Raw genomic sequence first — 12,184 nt, forward strand, 5'->3', positions numbered from 1 at the left:
TTGATTAGTCGACTAATGATTTACCCAAGCGTTTGTGTTCCAGAATAAACAAAGGCTAATTACTTTTTAATATCACATTTACTTAAAGCCTAAACGATAACACAAACCTCCATAAGCTAAGCTTTACGCTAATGAGAAAATAATTCATGGCCTAACTTTCTATGTCATCGTTGATAAGAACGTGTAAATTACTATATGTATAGATTACAGTATCACGCTCTTAAACACGGTTTGGCATGACGTTAAAACCCTTTAATTATCAAAACGACTACCCAAGAATGCACGCTAGGAAAACCTTGAAAAGCTGAAGGTCAAAACAATTCAGTCCCTTCATCAGTTTATTAATACCAGGGCCAATTTCATCGTAAACACGTTGGCACCGACATTAGCAATTCATATGAAATAACACATAACAATAGTAATCAGCCGTTTGGTTATGAAAGAAAAATCACATTTTGTCGTCAGGCAAGGCGGTGCCAAGCACAGATTTCGTCGGCAATGTATCGTGAAATTAGTTTAGTGGCACTATATAATTACGCGCCCTCACTTTTTATAGTCCCTCGGTCGTTGCTCGAGGGTGCCGGCCCCACGGACCGGCCTGTTATGACGAAAATGTCAACCCGGTATGCGACTTGATGAATCGACACTATTTTAAAACATTTTCTCCTCGCTGTTTCTATGATGGCTCTATAACAACAAACAATAGCGTCTACGGGGTTCAGTAACAAAATGAAACACCAACAAACTGAAAGATACATTTCATAGATTTATTATATAAAATCTTAACGCTACATTTTGAATTTTTAACTTAATATAGTAACATGTGAAATTTACAGAGCTATTACATAAGTATAGATAATAGTAATTAGTTTATAATTATTGCGCAAGATATTCCCAAGAAGAGGGAAATCTTTAGTTTATTCACTAGAATACTTAAGTACTGAGTCTTAACTAATACAATAAACGACGAAGCTCAGATAATTCTTACGAATTTATAATCTATTTCGATTTATGTATGTACATTATGATATGAGAGAAGTCTGAAAAATACTTTCATATAATATTTGCAAAACGAAAGCTTATTTAAGCACCTATTAGGCTATATTTATTACTACTTTAGCAGTTATAGCGAAGGGCTCATTGTAAATAATGGTCACATTAGTTTTTATCACTTTTTCTACAATACATACAACAAAATGCAATTTAGCTTTAGTAACTAGGTAGGTACCTTAATGAGCAATCGAATAAATTAATACCCTTAAGTACAATTTATGTTAAGTGAGGATGAACACATATCTTGAAATTATTAAACGCTATACGATTACATGTCATTTTACTTGAATTTGATATCAAAGGACAATAATATTTTTCTATTGACGGAATAGAATACGTAAAATAAATAGCATTAATATAATTTGATGAATATGTATGTATTACTTTTGGAATAAAATGAGTACACTACGAAATTCTGGCAGCGGATGTTTATGGCATTATTCGAAAAAATGTTTAGAAAAAATATATAGAATACTCATATAATTTAGATACTTTTTTTTATATTTGACCGCTGCGAATGTAAATATATTGGTGACAATGAATATTATGTACAAGCTCTTAGGTACAATTGTATGATATGGAATCGAATAACTTGAGTAGGTACTAGTTGATACTTGAGTAATGAGCTAAAACGAGTACAGGATTTTTGTACAAAAATATTCAGAGATACTTTTCTAAAAATGTCTTAAGTTTTCTACTTTGTTTACAATCTATATTTATTTGTAAGTTGAAATAATATCCTATGTTAACTCTCATAAAACTGATTGATTTAGTGATTGGCAGTGTGTTTTGGACTTACCCATTTTTAGATATACTTTTATTACACATTTTTCGAAGTGAATGAACAAAAGAAATTATTTTTCGTATATTAAATTCAAGGATATATCAGTGGGCTATCAGTTTTATGAGAGCGTTTGAAGTCGATGTAATAGTTTCTATGATATTGCTGTGATCATAAATAAAACATTAGCTTGTGCAGTTTTATGTGTATCAGAATACATTGTCTCACAACTTTGTAAATAGTCAGTACTGCCTAGTTTAAACAAAACATCAGTATTAATTTCTATAGCACTATTCGTGATTTAAAAAAAAATAAATGTTGCAGCTATATTAATGAGTGATAATTTTAGTCTTAATAAGTCCACGATCAATACTTAAAAATATATTTCCTAAACGAGTTTCTTATATATCACAGGCTTAAATTATACTCATTACCGTTAGGGACGTGCATACTATACGTGTACACTTATAATAGATACAGTCAAACGAAATTAGGTAACTATTTACACAAATAGGGGAAAAATAATGAGGCGAACCCTCCCACAACCCTCGGAGATTTCAAATTACGACCGCGGTGTACCAACACACGGCAATACGTATCTTTGTATTTGAATCGTTAGTTTACAACAAATAATGTGTCTTGATCCATGAACATTAAATAAAGTCTTTGAGATCAAGAAACATTATCCGACCACACTAAACTTAACTAAACATACTTTGACAGGATTAAAGTTTAGAAAAACATGATAAAATTAAATTTAAATAAAATCTTCGACAAACATTCAAAGTAATACCATCCCATAATCTAACAATTTGTTCTATCACTTAGCCAACGAACAAAGCGTACTTATAATTTCAATTACTAAATATTTTACATTCCATTTACCAACAAAGCAACGCACAACGCTCTTTATATCCTTCCATTTATTTTTCAATAATAAAAGTGTTCGTAAAAATTTCGAGTGTCCAATAATCACCTATTCATGTTCCGCCGAGAGTTTGGAACGCACTGTTATTACTACGAGTCAGATTCACTACACTTTCAATACGTCTTTACAAAAGCTAGAGGGAGTCACATTCGGTCGAATGCACTAAGTCTTGAGCTCAAGATACACAACTATGGAGTCACTATGAGATCGTAATGGAGCGGATGATATTGACGGATTTCCTCACGAGAATATATTGAAGTACTTCAGGCCGGCCGACACGTAAGGTATCGGTATTGCTCCAGCATAATAATTAACGGACTGAAACATGAGATAGGCGATGTTCAGAAGCTATCACACTATTTCGTTTGGATGTGTGTTCTGATTTGAGTCATTTTGTCTTGAGCATTGCTGAAACAAACAAACCAGATTATTATTACCTCAAATAAATAAATATACTATTATATGTGTGTGATAATTTTATTTATTATCAAAGTATGTAAATAGCATAAGTGAAATAATTACCTCTTGCTTTCTTTCCCAAGTTTTCATTGCAGTTTTGTATTTTTCGAATTCATGACACCAATTCGAATATATTTTCTGGTACTCATTACTCTTCTCAGGAGGAGAGCACCTGCAAACAAGATACAATACATTTTAAATCCTGAACCCTCGAACTGCTTAAAAAATATTACCATTTACTATTTAATTCATAATGAAAGTTTACCTGTGCGTATCAACAGTGATGTTGTAGGAGCATAGCAGGGATCCTCCTAGCCAACAATCATATCTCCCAGCATCGGCCTCATTTACTGAAATAATCAGCAAACCATGTTCCGACGTCTCAATGTATTTCTCTGGTTTACTGCAAAAAATAAAAGTCAATATTTAATTTTTACTGTCAAAGATCAAGACGGTTCGAGCGCACTGCAAAGTAATAATTACAGCGGTTTGCAGATTTGATGTTTTTGTTTAAAATTTTAATGAGACGTCCAGCGTTGGGGAATGCTTTCAATATTTTGTGATTAATCTATATCTGAAATGAATCTCTGTTCATTATGAGTCGATTCTAAATAAGGGGTTGCATTACGAAGAGACAGTCTGCGAATAAATTAATGACTGCCTGCAATAAACAGTGATAAATATTCATGTTTTCGCAAACCCTTCGGCGTTTTTATTTGAAGTTAAGATGTTTATGAACGATGGAATATAATAAAAGAATTGACTGTAATGCATAATCGCGGGTCTCACATAAACTAAATAAAATCCGGCAACAAAAGACAAACCGAATTTTCTATGTGAAAAAAAATACTCAATTGAATGGCGCACAAAAGGATTACTTTTTACTTCGTCTATTCCTGTGGGTGGCTTAACAAGTCCGTGGGTGAATAAAACAACGTAAATAAACGCTAATACCGAAGTTTCCCCTTGCATTTTAATTGTTACAGCGGAAGTGCGATAACCGAAGATTTGGGAGCCCTTTAATTAATGTTGTTGCATGCGTGTTCACTTACAGTATTTTCTGTATAACTTTAAAAGCTATCCAAATTGTATTTATCTTCGCGACTGTACGAGTGGAAATTACTTTGCAGGTGTAGGCAATTAAGTTGTGGGGCTTAAAGTGGAGCGTTTAAAGTTTTTGGGCTCAGGGGATGCATTAAACAAGAAATGGTGGTTTATCAGGCAAATATATTAGATTTAGTCGGAGTTTCGGTTCACGGTTTACGCGTTAATTGAAGAGAGCTCGTGAATTTGAACAGAAGTTCGTGGTGGGAAAGTTCGGGGTTACTTAACTTTCGATCGGTTTAAAGTTTAACTCTTATTCGTAGTTAATATAGCGGTATGTCTTAGGTTTGTACGTTATCGAATTATATTCTTTTAAATTTTAATTTATATATGTAATTTTTAGTCTTAAAATAAACCAATCAATTCAAAAGAACGTAATCGAACTGATATATCCTCTTATGTATTTACAAATTCTACTCACTTGAACGTGATCGGATGTCGTCCCTTCTCTCTGGAGTAGTGGTACCACGTGACTGCTCTCGGCTGCAGCACTTCGGGCATCTTGACGAAGCTGCCGAGGTGAAGGCTTTGACCCCACGTCGCTGACACGCTTTTACGAGCGATGGACGAATCGCAAATGTCAGCAGTTTCATTGGCTACGTCTTGTATTAATCTGTATGGGGAAAAGGAGATTTAGAATATATTGCAATGATGATTTCTATGTTATTTTGTGTTTATTTAATTCTTAAAACATATTTTTTAAGTTTGTAAATAAGGAGTGTCTGTATGGTATTACTACACTAAACTTGAGACTTCGTTAGTCGACTACGGCGTAGGCAGCCCCTAGCTTGCGACGTCGTAGGTTGTTGAATTCATTTGACTACTGTATTTTTTACACTACATATTTAATTTATTTTACAAGATGACATGACATAAAATACTCAGCCCTATTTTTTAATCAGGAATTTAACTAGTCATCAAAAATTCAAACTTCAATTTACTACCATAATAAATCTTTGACGATTGCAATTACTTACCCCGGCATATACTCCCTACAGACGCCGGCGTCCCTGTCCCAGCCGCAGTAGGGATCGCGTGCGCATCTCACGCATGCGTCGTAGCGACGAGCGCATAACGCCAGTCGAAGTTGTAGTACTCGCCTATCGGAGGCCGCGTAGAGAGAACCGTGCATGCGGGATATGGCCATCGCCTGGAGGAGATAATTGATATTAATTAAAAAAGTAAGCATTAAATTTTACCTTTAATTTACAGAAACAAAATTCATTTTCAATACTAACTGTTTTAAGAGAGTAATATTTTCATGAAAGAAATACATGCATTATTACTTTCATGAATTATTATTTTTTTACGACTCAAAAAACATAATAAGAAAACTTATACTGTAGGCAAAACTTATTTATATTTAAGTTCATTAAATTGTTTCATATGCATATATGTTACAGCCTTTTTATCGTCCCACTGCTGGGCACAGGCCTCCTCTCACACGGAGAAGGATTGAGCATTAATCACCACGCTTGCTCAATGCGGGTTGGTGGCTCTCTCATATGCATATAATTGCAAAAAAAAACCCAATACCAAACTTGAAAAATGATACATACACAATTAAATGTACACTCGAACACAGATAAAATTATAAAAATTAGTAAGAAATAGACACCCAAACAATTAAAATATATACGATTAAAATACACAAATCATTTGGTTATAAGAAACCAAAAATCATACCTGTATCGGTTCACCGGGAGTGACATCAAAGATATCGAGCAGCGCCGACTGGCTGTCACCGTTGCGATTCCACTGCACTATCTTGTGAATCTTGCCCTCATCTGCAATTAAATTAAATATGTTTTAATTTTCGTACCGAAACTGATATTAAAATCTCGTTTATGAATGAGTGTATTTTGAATTTTAAAAACTGTTAGTGTGTATTGCAGACGTTTGATACCTATGATATATGATCATATGGGCACCGAAGCTTTTTTGCTGTTGACAGCTGTCAATTTTCCATTTAATTTTCTTGTACCCAAAGAGAAAGAAGAGAAAAGAAATTTTGAATTCGATATTTTTTTACACCACAATATTTATTGAAAGTGGCATAATAAAGAAGTTTAGCTAGATATAAGTTATAAATATATTGATGGAGTAAAAATCCTTCGTTCTGTTTAGATGCGATAGGGTCTTATTGTTTAATAAGACCCTATCGCTAAGTTATCCTAAACATGTCAATAAAACTACATACATATTAACACAGCTGACATCTATCAGTTTCGCAACAGTGCTTGTCGAAAACGCTTAATTACCTGAATGTCATTCACGGTACATATACACACATACATAGCTATTTACTTAATTAGCATTATCGCGTACATAAGTGACACGTATCAGGAATTCCGGCTCAAACCGGTTTGGAGATCTATTAGCAACATCTTAGAGGTTGTTTGCGTTAATAGAGATTAATAATATAAGTGTGTGTTAAGTGTAAGTTAATGTATGGGCACGCTTGATTTATGGGGAACGTTGATTATGTCAAGACTTGGGTGAATTATCGCTTAAGCGTTTACACTTTCTTGCTAATAAAATTTTTCTCTCTCTATCATTCTAAAATTATGCGATAACATAATTTAAATACTTACGACTATTAATATACTATTCAATACTCGTCTAATCGCCTCTAAGATGTACTTTAGATAAATTATTGCAATTTAAGCTCGAAGCTTTACGAAGCTTAGTTAGCCATTTTACTTCTCAAACACAGCAGTTTAATAAGTCAAATAAACTGAAAATTCACTGCATGAAAATGAGAGAGCACGTACTTAAAATATGTCAGTCAGTATATATATTAGATAGCGATTTACTCGTGTAGACTCGTAGAAACAATCTATGCTTCAACTATGTTTCAACTAGGCCAATAATACGAACATGAAACGTTCAAACTACTATATTACTTAACTTTATTGCCTCGAAGTTTCTATTACAATTCTTAATAAAGAAGTGCCAACTATCAATTGTACGGAAATCCAGCGGTTTCGTGATCGTCTGCAAAGGTGTGACTCCACAAATGTCAGGAGAACAGAACGTTTCTAACAGCTTGTTCAAACTGTCTGATAAATGGTGGGGACAACTCAAAGTGATGGCCCCAATTAATTCCCCTCCCTACAATAGTCACGAAACGTCCAACCCATTGTTTGTTTATCTAGATTTCAGCTATTCCAAATTGTAAAACTAACTTCAGAACTACGTCTTCTTTTGTCTTGTAGTGGCATTAATATTCTTTTGTTACAAATGATTATAGCGAAATCCTTTACAATGATATTCAATATTTTTATCTAAAATAAATCCAAGTCTGTGTTTACCAGCGACCTCTCTAACCTCTTTGACATTAAACACTATAGGTTCAATAAAACTAGAAAAGGTGTAGCAAATCTTGTGTACATATTCAGCAAAAATCCAGTCGCATTTTCCGAAGGTCAGAAAATAGAGAACAATCTCTGTAAACACAATCGATAGGCACAATCGCAATCGGCACGTGACCACGGCCTGTAAAAGCCTCCATTGTACATAAGGTCACAGTCCCAGCTTCCTTACAAAGCGGCCGAATCAGGAGCGAATTAATATTCGGGCCACGAATCTTAATAGCTAATTGGATTAGAGGCATATAGCGAAATTACCTAACCGTGTTACGTACAATGCTAAGGCTACGTGTCTCAGTGTGTCGCTGTAAGACGGAATGGCTGGGGCCCGTATTATTGTGTTCGTTAAGTTATAGCTGGTGAGCTATAAATCAGTAATTATATCGGGCCCTTGTCGCTAATGAATGTGCTACATTGATTGTGCGAATGTGCTTGCGTGTTGTGTTCCAACTTGATGTTTAGTGTGCCATATTTTGTGTAGTTGATTAGAGCGAAAATAGCGTAGAAACACTAAATGAAATTAATCATCATCAGCTTGAAATAATAGTAGTCAACTGTTGTAATAAATATGCATACCTAGAACATAAAATACTCTACGTAGTTTTATTAAATGCTGCTAGCTAGCTAGTCTTATAACGGAATTAATCATTTTAATTTATGGGGCACATATCATTAGGGGATATTTACGGATAAAACGTTGTGTCCACCACGTTACTCACAACCCTCGACGCCTGAATTTGAAATGTTCTCATCAGCAAGTATAAACTCTTAAAACCCATAGGTAAGCTCATTTGTGTCCGAATATTTATGGGGTTGCAGGACCATCCCTTGAGTTGCGTTATCTGTGATACGTGTATATAAACTTTATTCATTTTAAAATCAAGCGTAAATGTGATGGAAAGTTTGAAAAAGCTTTCCTGAGTAACAGAATAAAATTGTGAAATTACTTTTTTTTCATTATTTGTCATCCATATTGGCATTATTTTGCTAACGAAAGAACTGTACAATTTTAGCTTTTAAATCCATTTGTTTCACACACACAAATGTACCTCAAAAATGTAGGTTGAATAAACTATTATTATTTACCCCAGCTGAATTTTTACTTTATATAGACCTGTAAATAATCTCACTAAAAACTAACCTAACTACATACTGCGCTAGTCCAGCTACACAGACAGAGTCGACACGACAAACGATATTATAATAACGTGCCCTCAGTCGACTCTTACAAGTGGTTTGACACGGCAAACAACCGCTCTCTATGTCACACTCCATTCTCATTTCAATTCTATTCAAAGCTCATATTTTATTTGAATATTTCAGTTCCCATTGTCTATTTGATACGGGTTAATCTGTGATATCGGAATGTTGAATCGAATAGTTTTTTCTTTTTTGGGGATTTGTGGTGTGAAAATCCGAAGTGGCAGTTTTTGAAGTTAATTAAAATATTTGATTTGGCATTTTTTTTTTCTGAATAGAACCATAAGACTATGAATCGTATTTCCATTTTCAAATTAGGTAGATAATAAGGAATACACCGAAAAAGCATTGGAAAAGTGAACCACATATAAAAAGCCAAATTGAACACTCAGCTTTTAAAACTGCTAAATCGACAAGGACCCCTATTTTTGTTCGGATTTGGAATTTCCAGTGGGAATTGAAGAACTAACAATATACTACCCGGCACCCCATTCAGCCAAAGAAAGGATAATAAAGTCGGGCAAGTGTAGCATACGCATTAGTTTTATATTAATGGTAATGCTACATTCAAAGGGAAGGGAATTTGATGGTAAAACAAATCTGGAATTTAAAGTTCAAAAGGATTTTATGCGCTTTTGAGTAGGTAATCTTTATGATATCATTCTTGACTAAAAAATATTGAAGCTGGTGACTTAAAATGGTTTTTAATCTTCTGCACCAGAAATGGATATTATGAAAATATGTATTATTTGAATATTTGATTTCAGATTTTGTCTCAAATTATAATTGGAACACAAACTATTTCGGATAGCATCTCAATAGTAAATCCGCCTAATCCTTTGATCTGAACATTACGTAGTTGACATTTTCGCATAGAATTAGTAGGATTACAGCAATAAGTAACGAGGTGAGACATCGACTGACACCGGGCCATTAACGTCTTGTGCGCAGCGCTCAACAGTGACGGAACCCGCGGTAATTATGTTCCCTGAATATCGTATAAGGAACTCTGTAATTGGGACGTGGTGTCTGAGGAATTCGTGGCACCGATTATTTCTAATCGTAGCTTGTTGTGTGTAAAATCGAGTTTGTGAAGGAGAGGAGCCTTTACAGACAACAAAAAAATATTAGTCTATGTAATAGTAATTGAGAACTTCCTTCCTTTAGATTTTTATTGTCACGTTAATAAAACAAAAATTCATTGAAAAATGTTACCAAAACCTAACTCTTTTAATGTTTTGTTATTTTTTTCGTATAAAGTACTATACGAAGCATGAAATACACTTTTATCTACAGAATACAAAAGACACATCAACTTATTCACTGATAAAACTTACAATGACAATAATCCCGTACTAGAGCGTCTCCACGTTTTGACGCACAAGTATCTTGATGCGATAATAGCTGGTACACGAGAAAGCATTCAACAAACTTGTCTCCAAGCAAATGTGGGGAGGCGGTACAAGGTACCCAACTCAAATCTGTTTACGAGAAACACTGTTACATGTTTTAAGCCCTACCCGTCACACTATCTGGTGTGAAACAGCAATGAGCGGTATATTGGAGAACTAAGTGAGTAAAGACGTAGCGCTTTCAGTTTTCGTGTGGGATTACGGGTAATTAGAAAGGTGGGGCGTGTTTGATGTCATTGAGGCTGTATTATTCTAGTGTTTTATTATGTGGTTGTCGGTATTAGGGCTAATTGATAGGAATTAATGGTTTGTGAAAATATTGAAACTGAAACAAATATATTAATACGACACAATTGTACACCTAATAAATTCTAAAGCAGAACGCTTAATTTATTTCCCAAGTTAATTAACTTGATTGAAGTAATTCATAATATATAACATACGAGTATGTATGGACGATCGCCAATCCGCCGTGCTGGTCTATAAATAAATTTACTTCTAGTGATTAATTCCGATCACGGTCGGGCCGAGCAAAATAATTAAACAATCCCACATTGGACGTGGACGGACGGGTCTGTTCCCCGAAGACCACCCTCGCCTAAACAATAACGAATTTCATAAGGAAACGCCCAGTGAAAATGCCAAACAAGACATCTTGTCCGGAATGTCAAAGAAAACTAGCGAAGCGTGGTTACCGCAACAGTCGCTGCATATAAAACATATTAACCAGACTATGTATATGGTAGGATAACCTCTTTTTCCGTTCATATATTTTTAGCTATTATTTATGTTGAAAAATAATCTATTTTCAAATTAAGATATCAATCTGAACAAGGAAAAAGTAATCCAAGGTAAGACAACTCTTTAATTATCTTTTCATAATATTTTCCTTACGAGCGATCACGGCGTCTCCCGACAGCGGTCTCAAAAGAAATAATCCCGCAATCTAATAAAGATTTCGCTTCGACAGGCCTAAGTGAAAACTTTTTTGCGATCCCCGAACAATATAAGTTTTATTCCTCCAAGTGGTATAAATTCCCAAACACAAAGTAGCTCTAACATCTTTATTGCTTTTCATAAAAAAAGTCCGCGTTTAACGTATAGATTTGCCAGTTAGAGATCGGTCGGGTTCCCCTCATCTCGGCGTTTACACCGTGACGTTTTTTACCTTTTGTATTTTATACATTACACCACCTGCAACTAAATTTACTGCATAATATTTCAGGGTGGCAGTGTATTGTAAATTCCAAGGGGGAGTGTCGCCAAGAGTTTGTTATTGTGTAATTCTTTTCCTGTTTACCTCCAAAACATTTAAAGTATCAAATGATATTCTACTAATCTTTGCTTTACATCCTGTAACTATTAATAAATATTGCAAGAGCATTTCCAAACGTTAAAATATTGATATGAACTGTACCTATTCAGCGTTGGGCCCATTGGTAGCGGCCGAGACCATCGAAACATAGATAGGTATTTCATAGACAGGACAGATAAATTCAGCGATTAGCGGTATGAACGAATTCGGCAAAGACTTTTATCACGAATCGCAATATGTATTTTATAGGTGCCGTAAATCGAGGGACGTGGGTTTTTAACGTTTGCCCGCGACCGCTCTGCTGACTTTTACGAGAATCGTCGCAAGAAATTTTATGTTCATGAATCTTTTAACCCGATTCATTTTTACAATCGGAATCATAATTGGGTCTTATAACTAGGGTGCCAACTTTCAATAATACCCATTCTGAAGTTGTAGTTCCTCCGTAATTTATAAACCTTTCAACAAACAACACATAACCAAAGCACGTTCAATCGATATTTGTTTGATTTCATTTACGAAAACATCAAACAAATAAAAGGTTTAAAAAAGTTATAAGCC

At 34.6% G+C, this 12,184-nt stretch overlaps 1 protein-coding gene across 2 annotated transcripts in view; it reads right to left on the bottom strand.

The window, feature by feature from the left end:
- Window positions 1-753: 753 nt before the first annotated feature.
- LOC124636704 (semaphorin-2A) overlaps window positions 754-12,184 on the bottom strand; it is a 183,139-nt gene continuing 171,708 nt past the window's right edge. For both annotated transcript variants that reach the window (XM_047172868.1, XM_047172867.1), the window contains exons 11-16: window positions 6,012-6,112; window positions 5,303-5,475; window positions 4,747-4,938; window positions 3,487-3,624; window positions 3,285-3,393; window positions 754-3,170 (exon numbers count right to left, since the gene is read on the bottom strand). In XM_047172868.1, the coding sequence (XP_047028824.1) occupies window positions 3,114-3,170; window positions 3,285-3,393; window positions 3,487-3,624; window positions 4,747-4,938; window positions 5,303-5,475; window positions 6,012-6,112 (770 nt within the window). In that variant the 3' untranslated portion in view covers window positions 754-3,113. The remainder of the gene's footprint in view (window positions 3,171-3,284; window positions 3,394-3,486; window positions 3,625-4,746; window positions 4,939-5,302; window positions 5,476-6,011; window positions 6,113-12,184) is intronic.

The sequence above is a fragment of the Helicoverpa zea genome, chromosome 14 (assembly GCF_022581195.2).
Source record: "Helicoverpa zea isolate HzStark_Cry1AcR chromosome 14, ilHelZeax1.1, whole genome shotgun sequence".
NCBI classification, from domain to species: domain Eukaryota; kingdom Metazoa; phylum Arthropoda; class Insecta; order Lepidoptera; family Noctuidae; genus Helicoverpa; species Helicoverpa zea.